A 19716-nucleotide genomic window follows, 5' to 3' on the forward strand; every position below is an offset into this window, starting at 1 on the left:
TCTCCTGGAGCGAGAAGAAATGGCATCCATTACTTATTCATCCCATGAGGGTGCACTTATAGCTGCCAGTAAAAGTCTAAGTTGTTGTGAATAATGCAGAGGTGTGCCAACTTCAACATCCCCCTGCTTTGTGCAACCTATTCTTGTATTTTGTCTGTGCTTATAATTCCTCCATTGCAGATGGAAACTATTTATGTGATGAAGATAGCAGCTAGCCGGCTGGATTGCTGCCAGAACCTACAATGGCTGTCACGCAGACCATTATCATTTGAACGGTGCAAATTTGTAAATTATCTTGCAACAGAAGATTGCCGGGTTAATGTTGCATTGTAGCGTTACGAGCGTCAAAACATCTTGATTGTGAATAAGTCTGTGATAAATATACAACTATAGGATTACTGCACAAGCATGTAAGCACGCACGCACTCACACATCCAGCCCCATACACGCACGCACACACACACACACACACACACACACACACACACACACACACACACACACACACACACACACACACACACACACACACACACACACACACACACACACACACACACACATTCTCTCTCTTCTCTCGCTCACACAAAGACACAAGCTCTTAAAGGCAAATGTGGGGGAAAAAGCAAAACATCTTTAATTCCATTTTGTTTGACAAATTGCAAATGGTAAAAGTCATTGCGGCTTTTTCCTTTTTCTGCGTTGTACCAGCAAGCATCTCACAAAGCATCGCACACTCCTACAACAGTGAATGTTTGCTGTTTTTCTTTTCTCATGAAAAAAGTGCTTTGAAAAGTTTTCAGAAAATTATAGATCTATATATATATATATCACTGAAACAATGTACATTATTATACAACGGCAATAAAACAGTATCAGATTTGTAAAAGCTACAGTACAGTACACTCATACAAATATTGACCATAAAAAAATAAACAGTACCGCCTCATGGAAAAACTTGTCCTTTAGAAGCTAAAAATAAAGCGTATGCTCTTCCAGCAGTCCAAACGTCATAGGAATGTTTATCAGTGGTGGACAGTAACTAAGTATATCTCCTTGAGTACTGTACTTAAAGTAAAGGTTTTGAGCATCTGTACATTAAAGACAAATATTCTACTTTTGACTCCTTACTATCTAAGGAGTATCTATACTTTGAGTCAAGTATTAAAGTGGGGAGGAGTACTTTGTCCACCACTGATGTATCTACAGTAGATATATCAGCAGGCTACGACTGAACATGGATCTACATAACCAGTGTTATGGATCAAACGTAACATGAATCTACAATATAACCAGTGTTATGGATCAAACGGAAGGATGTTACTGTGTGTCATGTACATCCATCGGCGGTAAACTCTCAAACAGTTCAACAAACAATTCTGCATTCTTTTTCTTTTTTTCATAACCCAATAATACTTAAACCGATGATGATGAGCACATCTACAAAACAGTAAGAAGAAGTAGGCTAAAAACAAACAAACAAACAAACAAAAACAAAAACGGAAGGCATATAATATCGATGCATCCAGTGCATTAGTCAGAACTCAGAACAGTGCATAGAGAGTATAAAATAACCTTTCTTCACTAATGGTAATGCCAGTGGTAAAAACATGTGTATTTAATTATTTACTGTATTGAAACCCTATTCACAAAAGGCCTCAGAACAAGAGCAGAAGCATTTTTTTCAGCTTTGACCCGAATCACAGAAAATGAATAATTAACAAAGTGCACCCTCTAGTAGTTTGGAAGGGCTACAATCTCTTATTAGGTAGTACTTCTGTTCTTTTTCCAGCAAACCTGTTGTGCAAAACATTATAATCAACAATGGGAAAAAACAACAACATATAATACAAGAAATGAATTCGGATTTTTCTTTGACAAACAAAAGGTCTCATATAATATATATACAGCATCCAACATACAGTACACTAATATGACCTGAGCAAATCTGTGTATCTTCAATGAATTATTATCTAGTAAGCAAGCAGAAAACAAAAATGTGATACGAAAAATACGAAAATCTAAACTAATATTTGGTCCCAGGATATCCTGTATGCCCATGGTATTACCTTCATATACAGTTCCCTCCTTTGTCAAATGTTCAACATTTTTTCCACAAATAAATATTAGAAAACAAAAGGCTCAGTTTCAGATGAATTCAGCAAAAGTGTTAGCAGTGGAAAGTACAAAAATAAATAAGAATCTCATGAAAAAAAGGCCTCAGCTTCTCCTGGGCTCGAAGTTCTCGTAGATGGTGAGCGCAGCGGTATTCTGGTAGATCAGGTCTACATTCGTTCCAGTCCTGGATCTGATGATGTCCATCGCACACTGGTTCAAGAACACATACTGGTCCTGTGGAAAACAACACGTTTAAAACAATGGTTCCAGGACCCTCACATTAATATGTACTAGACAGGTGCCTGTCGGGCACCGGCCTACTCGGGAACGATGCAAGTTGGGAACTATGCACATAAAAAATAAGTCTAAAATAGGGCATAAGTGATTCATTAAACAAAGGCAATGCGATGGTACTTTAGTTTGTGGCCTCCCAGGTCTACACCCCAACAGTCTATTGTGTTGGTATATAGCTGCAATCCATAGCTTTTTATGTTAATAAAATGATATTCTGACAAATCATAGATCATATATTAATACAGTAACTAACACAATTGTGGTGGTTGGAGGGGGTCTCCCTACTCTGCTATTGACCTGTGGTCGGGTAGGACACCTACTGGTTGACAAGAGGTATTGCATGAGGCTCAAAGTGTAATATTATCGAGGTTTGAAACCCCGGGTAGGACATAATAAATCTTATGAATTCCAGCTTTAATTCAATTCAGAGAACTGACTGGTGTAAATTATGGCGTATACCTCCGTCTGCACCATCAGGGTTCGGTGCATGCGCAGGTCGTGAATGATGCCGTACACATCCACGATACCGTCCCGTTCGATTTGGAAGATGAGGCGGTCGATGGCGATGAAGGTACCCGTACGCCCCACCCCCGCACTGTCAATAGAAACAAAGAGAGAGGGCGAGAGAGAGAGCAAGAGAGAGAGAGAGAGAGAGATAGAGAGAGTGACAGAGATAAGGAAGTGAAAAAGAGAGACGATTAATACACCTACAGTTTTGATATAGTCTCTGTCGGGTGGATTTTTTTTCTCCAAAACTGTTACTTTTCAGGATTCAAATTCTAAAACAGCAAAAGTAGCAGATGTACAAGCTTTCCAGCTTGTACATCTTCTGCTTTTGATGCTTTTGTGTGACACTGTAGTATGGCATTAACTTACGACATGGAGATAAGAGGTTTCTGCCCACCAGCAACAATAACAGAAATGATACACTGCAAAGGCATGGGTTTATCCAGTCACTACTGCGTTACATGTCAGTGGTACCTGCAGTGGACCATAGTAGGGGAGTGTCTGGAGGAGTACTGACCTGCAGTGGACCATGGTAGGGGAGTGTCTGGAGGAGTACTGACCTGCAGTGGACCATGGTAGGGGAGTGTCTGGAGGAGTACTGACCTGCAGTGGACCATGGTAGGGGAGTGTCTGGAGGAGTACTGACCTGCAGTGGACCATGGTAGGGGAGTGTCTGGAGGAGTACTGACCTGCAGTGGACCATGGTAGGGGAGTGTCTGGAGGAGTACTGACCTGCAGTGGACCATGGTAGGGGAGTGTCTGGAAGGGTACTGACCTGCAGTGGACCATGGTAGGGGAGTGTCTGGAGTACTGGTCCATGTGTTCGCGGACCAGGTGTCTGAAGTTGATGAGTAGCTCGGCGGTCTCCGGAACCCCGTGGTCCGGCCAGGCGGTGAAGTGGAAGTGACGCACGGAGCGACTTTCTGCTGTTCTCACCTGGAGGGTACAAGCGTTCACGTGTTAAATTCTAAGCACCCACCCTGAAAAAGTAGGTGTTATACAAAGTAAATAATACGTTGGTGTCCTCCTTGAGAACAAAGAAACCATCCATCCATCCATCCATCCAGCCATCCATCCATCTATCGATCAATCAATCGATATAACTCTTGTCTTCCATCTCTTGATACCAGAACAATGATAGTCCTAGCTAAGCAACATCCCTATCCAAACATTCAAAGTCAACTCATGCTCTGCGGTAATGATGTTGTTGCATCGCTCAACTTACATTTTTGATGTTAAATTCCCTGATGGTCCAGTCTTCCAGTGGTATTTCAGAGGTGGTTGTCACAGTGATGTTCCCAAACTGCTTCATCTGAGCAGGCCAATACTCCTCACACTTGACCTGAGAAAAGTACAAGTGTGTGAGCTAGACATCAGCTCTCTTTCTGTGTGTGAGTGTGTGTGTGTGTGTGTGTGTGTGTGTGTGTGTGTGTGTGTGTGTGTGTGTGTGTGTGTGTGTGTGTGTGTGTGTGTGTGTGTGTGTGTGTGTGTGTGTGTGTGTGTTTACACATATTTGCACAGACAGCTCTATGTGTGTGTCTGTGAGTTTACATATTTGAACCTACTGCTCTCTCTCTCTGTGTGTGTGTGTGTGTGTGTGTGTGTGTGTGTGTGTGTGTGTGTGTGTGTGTGTGTGTGTGTGTGTGTGTGTGTGTGTGTGTGTGTGTGTGTGTGTGTGTGTGTGTGTGTGTGTGTGTGTGTGTGTGTGCGCGTGCGTGCGTGCGTGCGTGCTTGTGTGTGTGTGTGTGTGTGTGTGTGTGTGAGAAAGTTTACATATTTGAACCTACTGCTCTCTCTGTGTGTGTGTGTGTGTGTGCGTGCGTGCGTGCGTGCGTGCGTGCGTGCGTGCGTGCGTGCGTGCGTGCGTGCGTGCGTGCGTGCGTGCGTGCGTGCGTGCGAGAGAGAGAGTTGACATATTTGCACGTACCCGTCCCTGCTCATTGCAGCGTGTCAGCATGACCAGAGTCTGCACGTTCTTCTCCCAGATCATCCTCCAGAACTCGGTGACCGTGCAGGGCAAGGGTCCCTGCGCCGCAATGAACTCCTTCCTGGAGTTGTAGCCCTGACAACCAAAAACATCGACAACCAAAAACATATACAGTCATTCTACTAATTAAGTTCCATGTGTACGTGAGACTGCAGCCATGCTCAACAATAGTCATCATCAACCTGTAAAGCAGGGGTCTTCAACGTTTTTCAGACCAAGGACCCCTTAACTGAGAGAGAGAGATGAAGCAGGGACCCCCCACTACATATTGTATAAAACTGTGCTGCAAATCAAACTTTTTTCATAGATTTCGACATACACTATATTTTCTATTAATATGTTGGATTCATGTTAATGTGTATTTTCAGACAGTTAACCTTTTAAACCCTCAATATTTTGTCAACTTAACCGTTGGCTCTGTACTTGGTCTGCTCTTTTTCCCTCTACACCAACTCTTCGAAAATAGCCGATCTACAAGCTCAAAAGTCTCGCAGCGCGAGGCGTTGTGAGCTTGTAGCTCGACTATTTTCGGCTAATGTTCCCCATCTCACAAAGATTTGGCAGACCCCTTGCAGTTACTCTGAAGACCCCCTAGGGGTCCGGAACCCATATAGAAAACCCCTGCTGTAAAGAATGAGCCGGAGTATAGCGTTAGGTCAGCAAGTGCAAAATTACATTTAGATACAGTATGTAAGGTTGCCAGATAGGGCAAAGCGATGATGATGATGATGATGATGAGGCAGGCAGAGCTGTGAGTACGCACCGGGATGTAGTTAGCATTGATGTAGTCGTCGAAGGGACTCCCGTGGACAGAGAGTTTCACCCTAGAAGCATCATCTATGAGGTGAGAAGAGAAGGGGAATGAATGAATGTTTGATAGAAATGGAGAACAGAAAAAGAGTGCCCTCTAGAGGTTATTGTTGATATGCCTGCCTGCTGCCAGGCTGGAACACCTCTCTCACGATGGTCTAGTAGTTAGTTACTAGTTACTAGTTACTACTAACTAGACTCTAGTAGTCTCCCTATTCTGGATCAACTTCCCTCATCTAGATCAGTGGTTCTCAACCTTTTCAGGCCGTGACCCCCCAAAATGATCACTGGGGATCATAGCTGAAGTCATGTAAACCAGTGGTTCTAAAAACATTTTCATGTCAAGGACCACCAAATTGATTTGGCTGCGGATCCCACCCACGGTTCCATTTGTACGCTCTCAGATTTATGGGGGGTCCCTGACATTAAAAAAAGGTTGAGAAGCAGTGATGTAAATCATTAGTTCTCAAAGTGGGGTCCCCCAGGGGGGTACCAGGGGGTCCCCAGCAAAATGTGTTAATATAGCGTTACAATCATTTTAACCACTTTAACCATATTTTATACTTGGGCTATTCAAAAATAGCAGATATACAAGCTCATAGCGCATCACTTCGTGCCGCGCTATGAGCTTGTAGATCTGCTATTTTTGAAAGATTGTGGAAAATTGTTGCATATCTTTGAATATGTCCCAGACATTAAAAAGGTTTTAGAAGCAGTGATGATAGTAAACAATGCTCATGTCATGGCAGCAGAGACAGCACTGATGGCGAGGAGGAGGAGGAGGAGGAGGAGGAGGAGACTCACAAGGCAGAACGTTGTTGTAGCGGTTCTTGGGCTTGTTCTCCAGAGCCAGAGCACTAGTTCTAGCCTGGGCTGTGCCCACAGGCTTCAGATCCTTTACACGCACACGCACACACACACACACACACACACACACACACACACACACACACACACACACACACACACACACACACACACACACACTTTGGTTTCAATTAGGAGTTTTGCAATGTGCACACATCTGTAAAAGTACCAGAACAGCATGTCGTTGATGTCGGATGGAAACCTTGTATGTCCAAAACGGTAACTTTTTTCTGGAAATGGAAAAAATAACTTGTGTTCCAATGGATCCACGTTGTTATTATTTACTCACAAGCTCTTTTTAATACTTTTCATTGTTTCAATATTCATGAAACCCACAGACTCGCTTAACCACTTTAACTTTCAAAGAATTTCCAAAATAGCTAAAATAGCTACTTTTGCACGACACTCTTGAATGGCAAAGTAGGGAATTCATTTACGAAAAAAACAACTAACAAAAAACATTCACATATGGATATATGAAGATTTCTGCCCGACAGCAGCGATATAATCTTTGATCTTTATAACCTCAAACTCTTCAGCGAAACCACAGCTGGAGTCTGCCTTCTGCTTCCTGTAATAGGCCTCGTAGTCCTCCACCCGCACAGCAAGACTTCTGTAGCAGAGGTCACAAAACAACACGTTTAAATAGAAACCAGAGGTCACAAAACAATGGGTTTAAATAGAAACCAGAGGTCACAAAACAAAACATTTAAATAGACACCAGGAGTCAGAAAACAATAGGTTTAAATAGATACCAGGGGTCAGAAAACAATAGGTTTAAATAGATACCAGGGTTCAGAAAACGATAGGCTTAAATAGATACCAGGGTTCAGAAAACAATAGGTTTAAATAGATATCCAGGGTTCAGAAAAAAATTGGTTTAAATATATACCAGGGGTTGGAAAACAATAGATTTAAATAGATATCCAGGGGTCAGAAAACAATAGGTTTAACCACTTAAACCCTCTAGTCTTAGTGAAACGGACTTAACTTACAACTGTTCTTGGACCGTTTTTTTCCCGTCTACAACAAATCTCTTTGCTAAAAATAGCCGATCAACAAGCACAAAAACACGTCTCATTGCGACACATTTTGAGTGTGTAGATCGGCTATTTTTGGAAATGCAAAAATAGGCATGCTGGGGCTCAAGTGGTTAAATAGAAAGCAGTGGTTAGTGAAAACTTTTTTTATTTATGTCTCTGGTATTGCTGCGGTTTAATCTGCCCTCATCATTTGATTTGGATGGAACATTCAATTTCATTTACAGTGACATTGTCAAGTGAATAAAAACAACAACAAACATCAATAAGACAAACACAGACAGGAAGACATATAAGCAGCTAAATACTACAATATTTCAAAGAGAAACAAAGTGGATATCAACTGATGGCACTTAATCAAGTTTTTAAATGTGTTTGAAGGGGATTCCAGGGGTCAGATAGGCCGATGTCAGTGTGACCCAAGACAACATGTCAGACAGATGAGGATGTAATGGATTTGTACTCACACTTTGTTCCTGAAAAATAGAGATAAAACACAGCAATTTGTACAACATTTATGGAAACAGCTTTAGTCATTGATTTGTTTAGAATGAAATGGATGGTAATAGCAGAGATGGAAAGCTCACCTCATTGAATGAATCTGGATGTCTGGAGAGTCTTTCCGAGACAACCTATGAAACACAAACATCAGTAATATGAATTGTACAGGAATTAAGTCCTATTCACAGTAAAAAACAAAACAAAACAACAACAAAAAAAGAGTATTCATTTGACTGTCAGGGCTTTCAGGATAGTCTTAAGCTTAATTTAGACTCTAGACCCGTAGAACGGAGCAACAATGAGGCCATAATATTGCAATTCATTTAGGTCTGCAACAGTTAATCAAACTAATCAATTTTAATCGATTATAAAAAGTAATCAATTTTAGGGTGGCCATTTTTTTGTTTCTGTTTTGACAAAATGTTTTGAAAACACGGAAAACCGCAGATTTGTTTTTTTCTCCACAACAAAGGTAAAAATGGAGCTCAAGTGTTTAATCAGACAAATCGATTAAGTGAATTGTAAAAAAAAAAAAAAAGAAAGAAAAGAAAACAATTAGAAGTATTTCATGTTGATTTGTTGATATATAAGAAAACACACTTTTGTGTGTAATTATTCAATTAATCGAGAACATAATCGATAAAATGATATCTAAGAAAATAGTTGCGGCCATTAAATTCATGTGATGTTTATGACGATAACAGCCATACAGTACATACCTCTTCCAGTAGAGGACGGAGACAATGGTGATGGTGAAGAGAACCACAAATACCCCCAGTGCCGCTCCCACACCAATACCAATGAGTACTATTGTAAGAGACACACAAAGACAATTTCTATGATCACTATCGTATCTCGTCTCAGTAGAATCTACCTTATGATTGTATTGAGCTTTATTCCAATATGTATTGTATTGTATTGTATTGTATTGTATTGTATTGTATTGTATTGCTGATGAATTTGAGTATGGACCACAATGGAAACAATGCCCTGGGGCTTTTTGTGTTATCCTTTTAGCATAACCTTTGACTGTACAACCTGTACTGTTAATAATCGTGTTAATAAAGTATTCAATCAAATGAAAACGAATTAAATGAAAACACACAAAAAGATGCAGGAATGGGTCCTTAACTCATTAAACCCCAGGATCTTAAAGGTGCAGTAAGTGATATTTCTTTGTTAAAATATGTGTACATTCTGATAGAAATCATTTGTATCCAGTCAGCAGAGATAACTCATAGGATGAACACACATAATTGGAAGTAATAATGACACAACGAAGTGAGCAGACAAAATTTAAGCTGATGAATGGGTACTCTCTCCTGATTGGCTGAAATTGCAAACCCACCTGAACATGTATTTTCTATTTATTAAAGAGCTGGAGGGACTTCAAAAGCAATGATTACGCTCAGAATATAGAGCTTTAACTTTTTAACAACAACAATTACTATATCTCTGCTGTCCGGCAGAAACCAGCTAACTCCAAAATGTTAATTTTTCAGGAAATGAAAAAAAGTGGTTAGGAGGTTTTGTTCATCATTGATAAGAACAGCTGAATGGACCTCCAAGAACACAATGAGGTTGGAGGTCAAAAGGGGGTGGAGCCTGGAGTCAGCAAAACCAGCTAACTCAGGTGGAGTTAGCTGGTTTTGTCAGAAGCGCTTTTTAATGCCTTCCATTGGTTCAATATTTTTTTTACCAACACACAGACGTAAAGGCTGTTCAATGACCCTGATTTATGGGAAAAAATGCAAAAGCGTCAAAATGGAGTTGGTTCTGCCGGACAGCAACAATATTATAAAATATCACTTACACTACCTTCAACAGCACACAAATCAACTAGACTAGAGTCCTTCGCAATGAGGTACCGCATGCTCGGGTGGGGCAGTGGTAAAGTGCCTTCCCACCACCAGAGGTTGTGAGTTCCACCACGGTGCATCCGGCTTTGTCGAGCATCTATATACAAACACAATTGGCCCGTGTTCTGGGGGTGGGGATATTTGTCACCGCACGTAAACCTACGGGCTGGGGCAGCACCGTGTGATATTTTTATAACTAGAGGGGGTCGGCAGTCCGATGCTTGGCGAGGCAAGCCACCGGAGCAGGTGCAAAATTAGGGTTTTGGGCTGCATTAGAATGTGACAACGCCCCCACCGTCCCCTCTGGAGAATCTAGTTACCATAAAATAATATGCGGCGGCACCTGTCATACAGGGAGTATTGGGCGGCGTAGGACAAAGGCTCTGCGTCCTCCCGGTGGGGGCTCCTCACTGGCAGGTGAGTCAGTAGGATACAACAGCAGTGACAACACAGAAATGTGTGTGGGGAGGAATCAATTGGAACAACGACTAAATTGGGGAGAAAATTGGAGAGTAAATGCAAAAAAAAAAAAAAAGTGAATGAGGTACCCATGTTCACTGGGAGATCTACTGGCACCGGATGGATGCCGGTTATGGAGACGAAGGAATTTTCAATATCCACAAGGCCATCTGAGCCTATCTTCAGATCGGTGAACAGCACTATTGCGTATCTGCAACATAAATAAAAACTAAAATCAGTCCAATGCACTAAAATAATGATTTGTCCACAATCTTATTTTTGTTAACCCATTTTCAAACATTTTCCAAAAATAGCAAGAAAAAGTAGACTCTCATTATCTGCCCTGTAGAATTTCTAGTTTACAAAGCTTAAAAGCCAAACAGAAATGTATTTCTTTATTCCAATGATCCAGTGATCCAATGCCACAAAAACGCAATCAAATCATTAATTGCAATTATTTAAGTGACAGTTAAATGTCATGATCGGGACAGCCCTATACTTTTCTGTGAATCTCCAGTGGTACGTTATGTTTTGTGTGTGTTCGTACCGGTACTCGTCTCCTGAGCTCAGGGCGCCATTGCTGTAGCTCTTCCAGTGGCTTGTGTCTCCTATCTGAACGGTCACAGAAAGACCCTCTCCACTGCGGCCCTGAACGGCCAGGTCTCCCGCTGTGGCCAGGTACATGGGACTAGGGTCACTCTCTTTGCTCCAGTCTTCATAGGTCTTCACTAAGTACTGCTTGAGATTAGCAGTATCTACATCTGGGGGAGAAAAAAGAAACCATGTCCATGCTTAAACCATAATGCGGAATGAACTTCCAAAACCCATTAAAGACCTCAACTCCCTACCCAAACTCAAAACTAAACTAAAAGAATGGCTGAGCTTAGTTTAACTCCTTGAACACCTTGGTAGTAGCATCCTCTGCCCCCCACCCCTCCTTCCTCTGTAAATATACCTGTTGACAGTGGTGGAAAGTAACTAAGTACAAGTGCTCAAGTACTGTATTTAAGTACAATTTTGAGGTATTTGTACTTTACTCAAGTATTTCCAATTTAATACTGTAAATACTTTTGCTTCTACTCCACTACATCTCAGAGGCAAATCTTGAAAAGAATTGGAAAGTCTTTACTATTTCTGAAACATTTTCACAACACAAATCTTGTGTGAGGGTCCCTGACACAAAATCATTTCTGATGGGATACAATTAGATTTTTTTTAATTAGGGGGTCCTTGAAATGAAAAAGTTTGAGAACCACTGCTGTGAATAAGAGAACAAAACAAACCTCCCAGCTGGTTAGTGACCAGCACCCCATAGTGTTTGATGGGTCCGCCGGAGCTGTTGAACAGATCCGGGTCGATGCGGATGGAGAACTGGTTGTGCTTCTTGCTGTCCTCCTTCACCAGTGACTGCAGGATCTGCTCCGACGGGACAGGGGGGGCTTCCCAAAAACAAAGAGGAAGAAATGTTAGTCTTTCCGAGTGTACAAATGGAACCGAAAGGGTACATTCAGTTCCATTTGTACGCTGTCAAGAGTTAAAAATGGATATACAAATGGTCCTGGATACACTGAGGATTTTACATTGTGTAGTACGCAATGTAAAAAAAATCTAGTGACGTGAGTATATTAAAGACTGTTGAAAGGACTGTGTATGCAACACACTCATTCAATGAGATTTACAACTTATCTCATTATTAACTGTTATCTGACTCAAATCTATGACAGTATAGACGAGATCATCATGACATCACTACAACCAAAAATGTATTTCCGGGGAGATAGCGCCACAATGGAGCAGTATTATTCATTAACCTTATTTCTGGAAGAACAGGACACATACGATATCATTATTGACTATTCGAAATACATTATTTTGTCCTAAATATCCACAGGTTGACTAACACGTTTGTTTACAAACATTCTGAAGTGGTCTATTGCATTGGTTCTCAAAGTGGGGTCCGGGACCCCAAGGGGTCCTTGAGGAGGTTCCAGGGGGTCCCCAGCTAAATGATGGATAGATAGGAACCAAATAGACCTTTATGGGTCTGTAACTCTGAGAACCCGTTAGGGTCCATTTGGTTCCATTTGTACACTCTCAGAGTTGATTTTACAATATGAATTGGGGTCCCAGAGATAGAAATGCCATTAAATGGGGGTCCGTAGCCTAATGCATGTCAAACTGGGGGTCCTTGAAATTGAAATGGTTGAGAATCACTGCTAGAGCCGTAAAAAAATCCTCTCTTATGGGGGTCCATGGCATATCTTTTCAAATGGGGGTCCGCGGGCTAATAAGTGTCAATTTGGGGGTTCTTGACATGAAAAAGTTTGAGAACCACTGGTCTATTGAAAGGAGGCGTTGAACGTACCGGTGATGCCCGTGGTGCAGGTTGTCTGCGTAGGAGTGCTGGGTTGTCCACAGCTGAGAGTCACCACCGTCAGGTCGTACTGGGTGTGGTACTTCAGTTGAGGCACGGTGTGACGACACACACCGTCGCACATGCTCACGTTGTCCGTGTTCTTGCCGTTGCCGCCGTCACGTTCCACGGTGTCCACGGTGAAGCCAGAGTACAGGCCTTTGGGTTTGGTCCATTCCAGCATGAGCCGGGCCTCCGTGCCGTTGTTGGGGTTCTGGCACTGCAACTTGGACACCGGACTGGAATCTGCAAGGGTTCATAGAGGAGGACACGAATCAGCGGGACAGGAGGACTTGGAACACAAAGCAATACAGTTAGTTGGATTAGCAGCTGCAATAGACACATGCACACATGGATGCACGCACGCACACACTTTTACATAACTATACTTATGAGGACATCAGCGTTTTAACCCAGCACTTTTTATTAACTCATTGTCTGCCAATCACGCATATGCGTTCTATTGAATCCATCACTTGCCTGCCAATAACGCATAAATGTGTTTTTAGCATTTTTTTTTTTATTTGACCCAAAGACCAAGGAGATATGATTTTTCGAAGATCTAGACTCCCATCCACTTCCTTGTTTACTTAAAACTTAAACATTCTGTATCTCGGCTCCTGAGTACTTTTTTAATTTCAATGAAAAATCTCTGAAAATCTGAAATAATTCAAGCAGGTTAAGTGTTAATGTAATTTTTACATAACCCCAACACCTAGACCTCACTCTATATGCCTAAGCCAAACCATAACCCCAATCTGAAACTTTTCCTAAATGGTAAGCGTTACTTTACTGTAACTCAAAGTGTAAACTCTCAACACTGTCTTTTTTCTCGTACAGAATCAAAGTGATATCAAATTGAATTGCTTGTGAACGTACTTGTGCAACTGGAAACGGACACCGTTGCAGCCTGTATTCCATTCTCAGTCTCTGTGGTCACGTTGAAGTGATAGGAGCTTCCAGGAATGAGCTGTTGGACCGTACTCTTCTCTTCGCGTGTTGTGATGTTGTTGACATGGCCAGAGGAGTCAGCCCAGCTCACATAGTATTGATAGCTCTCTTGGTAGCCAGCAGGCTTCTCCCAATGCAGTGAGATGCTCTCCTCTTTTGGATAAGCTGCAAGGGACGTGACATTCTCTGGATCTGGTGGATGAAACAGAGATATAGACTCAGAATCAGTTTATCGTCACTTTCACAATACATACTCATCATACATGGGAGCAAGATACTGTTCTCTGCAAGTCATAGTGCTTGTCACATAAACAAAGAACGAACCAGACACATATTTAAAATAAACCAGGACATTAAGATCATAAAAAAGAGCAACATAAAAATTTGAAAGAACAGCATAACTTAATGTAAACTGTCAATGTTTTGGTTCCCACAAACCACAAAGGTTTGAGTGAGTACGAGTACGTGTGTGTTAACCCTTTAAGACCTGGAATGCATCTGTGTCACTTTAGATTAATTTGGCAATTCAAAAATAGCAGATATACAAGCTCAAAAATCTAAAATATTTTTTTGATTTTTTTCAAAAAACTCTTAGGATTTAGATTTTTTTTAAAGAATCGCCTCAGGTCTTAAAGGGCTGTTAAGGTACTAGACTACATAAGTAAGTGATATAGTTTGGTCAATGTGGCCATATACCAGGCTAGTGCTGATGTGATTTTAAAAATGTTGTTTTAGATTATGTAAAACTTTTGACAGGACTATGTGTATGTATTTGTAAAAGTCTTACTTGTAGTGACGCCGGGGCTGCAGACCTCTTCACTGGTGAAGCCCATGGGCCCCACTGTGGCCACGCAGATATCGTAAGGAGTTCCGGAGGCCAGGCTGTGAAAGGTGTGTGTCGTGTTGGTGCTGGTTGAGACGTTGACTTTGCCTTCCTGGGCTGATGGGACAGACTGTTTGTATCGGGACACGACGTAGTGGAAGGAGGCGTTGGTCATCAGGGGGGCTTCTCCCCACGATGCCTGAATGGTGCCGGTGGTCGTCCAGGTGTCCATGGACCCGGGTGGGTTGGGAACTGGGTGAGATTTCAATAAGTTGAATGAATGCAGTACATGGTTAATGAAAAGGTCTGATTGCTGCCATCTAAAGTAGGGGTGCAGTTCATCGAATTAAATATATATTCAATAAGATAATAAAATAATCAATCAATAATCGATCCCTATTTTGAGCATGTCATTCTAGGGGAAAAGTAAAAAAACAAAAAAAAGTCTAAAATAGAAAAAACAACCTCTCCAGCTCTTCTAACCGTCAGATGGCAGCAAACTCACAAAATGGGTCATGGGTTTAGTTCCCCTATCACAGTGGTTCTCAAAGTGGGGTCCAGGGACCCTCAGGATTCCTCGAGGGAGTTCCAAATGGACCCTTACAGGTCTGTAACTTTGGGTTATGGAGGTCCTCCAAATTAAAAAAGTTTGAGAACCACATCAAACTAATAATTATGTCCATCACACTTACAAGTTGCACTGGTAATGAACCCAGACGTAGCGTTGAAGGGCCCGCTGTGTGTGGTGACCCTGGCAGTGTATTCCTGTCCCGCTGACAGGCTGGAGAACAGGGTGGTGTTTAACTCCCCTCCATCGAAGGTGTCTGAACTGTCGTTCAGATGGACCACATAGCGCTCCACGTTCCCGGCCGGAGCCGTCCACCGCACCCGCATGCTGCTGTTAGAGCCTTCGTTGGAGACGGTAGGCTGGACCGCTTCAGGTTCTGTTTGCAGGGGAGAGAAGACCAAAGAAAGAGACATGTGTTACAGCTCTGAATCAGAATCAACTTTATTGTCACATCACTGGTTTACAGACGTAAAGAAGTGGGTGAATAATCTTTTTGCGTAAGCAAAAATCATCTCACGCCAGAGTTGAATCACTTTTGAACTTTTTTTCTACTAGTGCGCAGGCGTAGTGCCGCTCCCTTGGTGAAAACACCTTAAAATTACACTATGTAACTCTCCTGAGCAAGCAGGCGAGCTCTATTATAGGGGTGCAACAGTTAATCGAGCTAATCAATTTAATTGATTAATAACAAATAATGTATAATTTATTTTCATTAAAATAATCGATTTTGGAGGAAAACATTAAAATGTTGCTTTTTTCTGTCTATTTTTTCATATATTCATATCAATGAAAACATAAAACATATTATCAAAGAAAACACAATTGCAAAAAAAAAGAAAACGATAGTTGCAGCCGTACTCTATTGGCTTTCTATTTCAGCACTGGAGTGGGGGACCCAGATTTCAATGCAAAATAAAGCATTAGGATTTTGTACTTGAGCGTGAGGACTTAAAGTAAACAAAGAGTGACGGTAAAAGACAGGATCGTACTGGTGTACTGAGACATGCAGGACGGTGTCCCCTCGGTGCCGTCCTGTGCTCTGACAAACACGCAGAAGGAGTGGTTGGTTCCTGGTGTCAGCCCTGACACCTGGGCCTGTTCCCTCGGCACCGTGCTGTTTGTGGTGGACATGCTCCCGGAGGGGGCGGTCTCAACCCGGTATGTGTAAGCGCTCTGGCTCTGCGGTGGGCTATTCCATGTCAGCTGGATGGTAGTGCTGTTCCATGTCTCGGCCTCCAAGCTACTCACACCGTATGGCCCTGAAAACAAGCAGACATACTGTTGGTAACTTTGGAAAAACATCAAAAGAAGAAAAAAAAAACATAAGATCCAGAAGAAATCCTCTGAAATGCACAAAACAATGTACATATAATCTTGAAAAGAATTCGATCAACATGGAGTTTGCTTTATTCTCAAAACAGATCTTGTATGGGGGTCCCACTCCCTGGCAAATTTTTTTTTAAGGCAGGGGTCCCACAGACAAATACATGTTACTTTGGGGGTCCTTGACATGCGAAAAGTTTGAGAAACAAATAATTTAAAACATACGTGTGAAATAGGACACAGCCTCGGGACTGGCCTGGGTGCCATCTACTGTCTGTGTGGTGACAGTGAAGGTGTAGTTGGTGCCAGACTGCAGGCCGCTGGCATTGTATCCAGGGGTGGAGACTATGTCAGATGCCACCCAAGAGCCGTTCTCTGATATGGTAACCAGCACCGTGTAGGAGTAGCCAGGTCTGCTCTCCGGCTGATCCCACACTAACATCACCTCCGTGGGGGAGATCCCTGCTTCCTTCAGCATGCTCACCGAGTGTGGTTCTGGAGGGGGAAAAAGGGATACGATTATCTATAACATGTGTCACATGATGAAGATGGATTAAGATGCACCCAGTGTTGATCTGAAATCAGATTATCTGCAAAGAATTGTTCCGAGTTGGGGGTAAATATGAACTGAATTTGAGGTTAATTGTGAACACTAGGGAGTGGCAATTGCCATCCCCTGAGACGGCAAATGATGCCCCTGTTTTCAGTCAGTGGCCATATACAAATATTAAAGGGTAAGTGATATTTTTGTTAAAATAAAATAACATGGTCCAGAGCGTTTGTTCAGTAACAGGAGTCTCCACGTCCCTCCAGCTCTTGATTAAACAGAAAATACATTTTCAGGTCGGGATACAACTTTTATCCAATCAGGAGAGAGAACTCACACAGGGCACAGGATAAACAAATGAAATTGGAAGTGATGACACAAAGAAGCAGACAAAATTGGAACTGAAACACTATACAATTGAAGCTGAAAAATTGCCACTTTCTCCTGATTGGCTGATGATTGGCCACCTACCTGAACATTCTGTTTATCAAAGAGCTGGAGAGACACAGAGACCCCTGTTACTGAACAAACACTCTATAGCAATGATGCTTTAACCTTTTAACAAAAACGTTTTTGTTTTCACCCAAAAATATCACTTACCCTACCTTTAATTTGGGGGTCCTTGACATGAAAACGTTTGAGAACCGCCGTATCATGACATGTTAAACTCACTGGTATAGTTGCGCGTGGTTTCCACTGTGCTCAGGTAGCCCAACACGCCCACAGTAACAACAGAGATGTCGTAGGCCGTTCCAGACAGGAGGTTGTCCAGCAGCGTCCAGTTGTTACTGGTCTGGGTGGACCGGTCCCAGTGGAACACGGTAAAGTTGTACTGGTCTGGCTCCATGTCGTGAGGTCTGGCCCAGCTGATGTTGATGCAAGCAGTGGTCTGAGACTCCACCACGATGGGACCGGGAGGGTTGGGAACTGGAGAGGCAGGAGAAAACAGAGTGTTGTTTAACCACTTAAACCCGGCAACTGTATTCTCATCCCCTTGCTCCCCCCTTTTTATGGAAGTAACAAAAAGGATGGAACTTGCACAAAAACGAATTTCACCCACTGTTTTACACCTGTGATGTGACAATAAAGTTGAATGTGATTCTGATTCTGATTCGATTTAACCATGCAAATAATCGGCAAATTTCCAATATCGTGCATCGGTAATTGATTTAGATTGATTTGTTTATTTCGGACACTGTTAAAAGACAAATCCATAAAATAAACATAATACACTTCAAAATAATTTAAATATGAAAATATGAAAACGAATACATGTAGTACAGAGTGCTCGAAAGGGGTATAGGATGAAGTTTAAAACGTATCTAGTCCTACCCCTTATTGCTCATTGTTATTTATCAATCAAATAACATTTAGAAAAACAAAATGATTAGCAATGACTAGCAATGTGGCTCACAGGTGGCGTTGACAGCGGTTGAGTTCTGGGAGAGCGGTCCGCTGGCGGTGGCCACCGTTACGGTGTACAGCGTTCCAGGTATCAAGCCTTCAAACAGCACTCGTCTGGTGTTGTTGCTCAGGCCTGAGTGGTTTCCTGCCAACTCGTCTCCTCTGTGCAGCAGGACGGAGTAGGAGTCCACACGACCGCCGGCGACGCCCCAGCTCACAGACATGCTCGTTGTGGTTCCGATGGCCTTGATGTCGGGCACCGCTGCAGGCTCTGGGTGGGGAAAAAAGAAACTTATATTATACATATTGTTGCCGTCGGGCAGAAACCTCTTAACTTTGTGGGTTTCTTTTGTAATTAATGCCCTACTTGATCAGCATCACACACAAAAGTATCAAAAGTAGCAGATCCGCAAGCTTGAACTTGCAGATCTGCTACTTTTGCTACTTTTGAATTTGAATCCTGAAAAGTAACAGTTTTGGACATACGATATACTGTGTAGAATCTAAAACTATTTTAATTTAAAAAAAAAAAAGCCACTATAAACGCACTTGTGTGGCTGGTTAAGCTCCTCGGGGTGGATCTGACCCCCTGGACAACCGTCGACACGGTGAAGGTGTACTGCTGTCCAGCGGTCAGACCGGCGAAGGTGTGCGTCTCTGTGTGGACGGACACGCTGTCCCCGTTGTTGTCCCCCACGGTCACCAGGTAGGAGTAGTTGGCCTTGAAGTCGTCCTGTCTGTCCCAGGTCAGCTTGATGGCAGTGGTGTTCACGCCCTCAGCTGACAGGCCGCTCACCGCTTTGGGCACTGTGAACAAGTACCAGCAGATGTTTTAGTTTAGACCTGACTTCACCATCACTTGAGAGCTCCTGAATATATAGAGCACTGGTTCTCAATATTGGGTCCGGGGACCCCCAGTGGTCTTTTAGGGCAGTGGTTCTCAAACGTTTTAGCTCAAGAACCAAAAGAGAAATTTGATGTCTCCCTGGGACCAAAACCCAAGCTTATAAGCTTGTAAGCTTGTATGCTTATAAGCTTTCTGCAAGCTCATAACGTTATGAGCTTGTACAGTAGTAGCCAGCTGAGAACCTCACGATTTTCAAAGCAGTACCCATAGGTACTGATTTGTCCCTTGGGTACCTCTGTCGGCCACTCCCCCAGATTCTCAGACACGCCCCCTAAATGTATTATATCTTATTTCAGTGTGTAGTGTGGCCATTCTGCCACAGGGTGGCGCATTCACAG

General features: G+C 42.5%; 1 protein-coding gene across 1 annotated transcript in view; it reads right to left on the reverse strand.

Annotated features, from left to right (window-relative positions):
* Positions 1-615: 615 nt before the first annotated feature.
* The window catches only part of LOC311047608 (receptor-type tyrosine-protein phosphatase eta), a 57901-nt gene continuing 38800 nt past the window's right edge, over positions 616-19716 (reverse strand). Inside the window, exons 16-37 of the mRNA XM_084060380.1 lie at positions 19021-19278; positions 18482-18742; positions 17740-17994; positions 16746-17015; positions 16187-16456; positions 15322-15573; positions 14594-14881; positions 13735-13998; positions 12808-13101; positions 11726-11881; positions 10990-11203; positions 10532-10653; positions 8844-8931; positions 8211-8255; positions 7109-7196; positions 6521-6611; positions 5670-5743; positions 4847-4981; positions 4145-4261; positions 3695-3855; positions 2872-3007; positions 616-2352 (exon numbers count right to left, since the gene is read on the reverse strand). Of these exons, the coding sequence (XP_083916506.1) occupies positions 2221-2352; positions 2872-3007; positions 3695-3855; positions 4145-4261; positions 4847-4981; positions 5670-5743; positions 6521-6611; positions 7109-7196; positions 8211-8255; positions 8844-8931; positions 10532-10653; positions 10990-11203; positions 11726-11881; positions 12808-13101; positions 13735-13998; positions 14594-14881; positions 15322-15573; positions 16187-16456; positions 16746-17015; positions 17740-17994; positions 18482-18742; positions 19021-19278 (3971 nt within the window). The 3' untranslated portion in view covers positions 616-2220. The remainder of the gene's footprint in view (positions 2353-2871; positions 3008-3694; positions 3856-4144; positions 4262-4846; positions 4982-5669; positions 5744-6520; positions 6612-7108; positions 7197-8210; positions 8256-8843; positions 8932-10531; positions 10654-10989; positions 11204-11725; positions 11882-12807; positions 13102-13734; positions 13999-14593; positions 14882-15321; positions 15574-16186; positions 16457-16745; positions 17016-17739; positions 17995-18481; positions 18743-19020; positions 19279-19716) is intronic.

The sequence above is a fragment of the Gymnoscopelus microlampas genome, assembly GCF_963454915.1.
Source record: "Gymnoscopelus microlampas genome assembly, chromosome: 6".
NCBI lineage: Eukaryota > Metazoa > Chordata > Actinopteri > Myctophiformes > Myctophidae > Gymnoscopelus > Gymnoscopelus microlampas.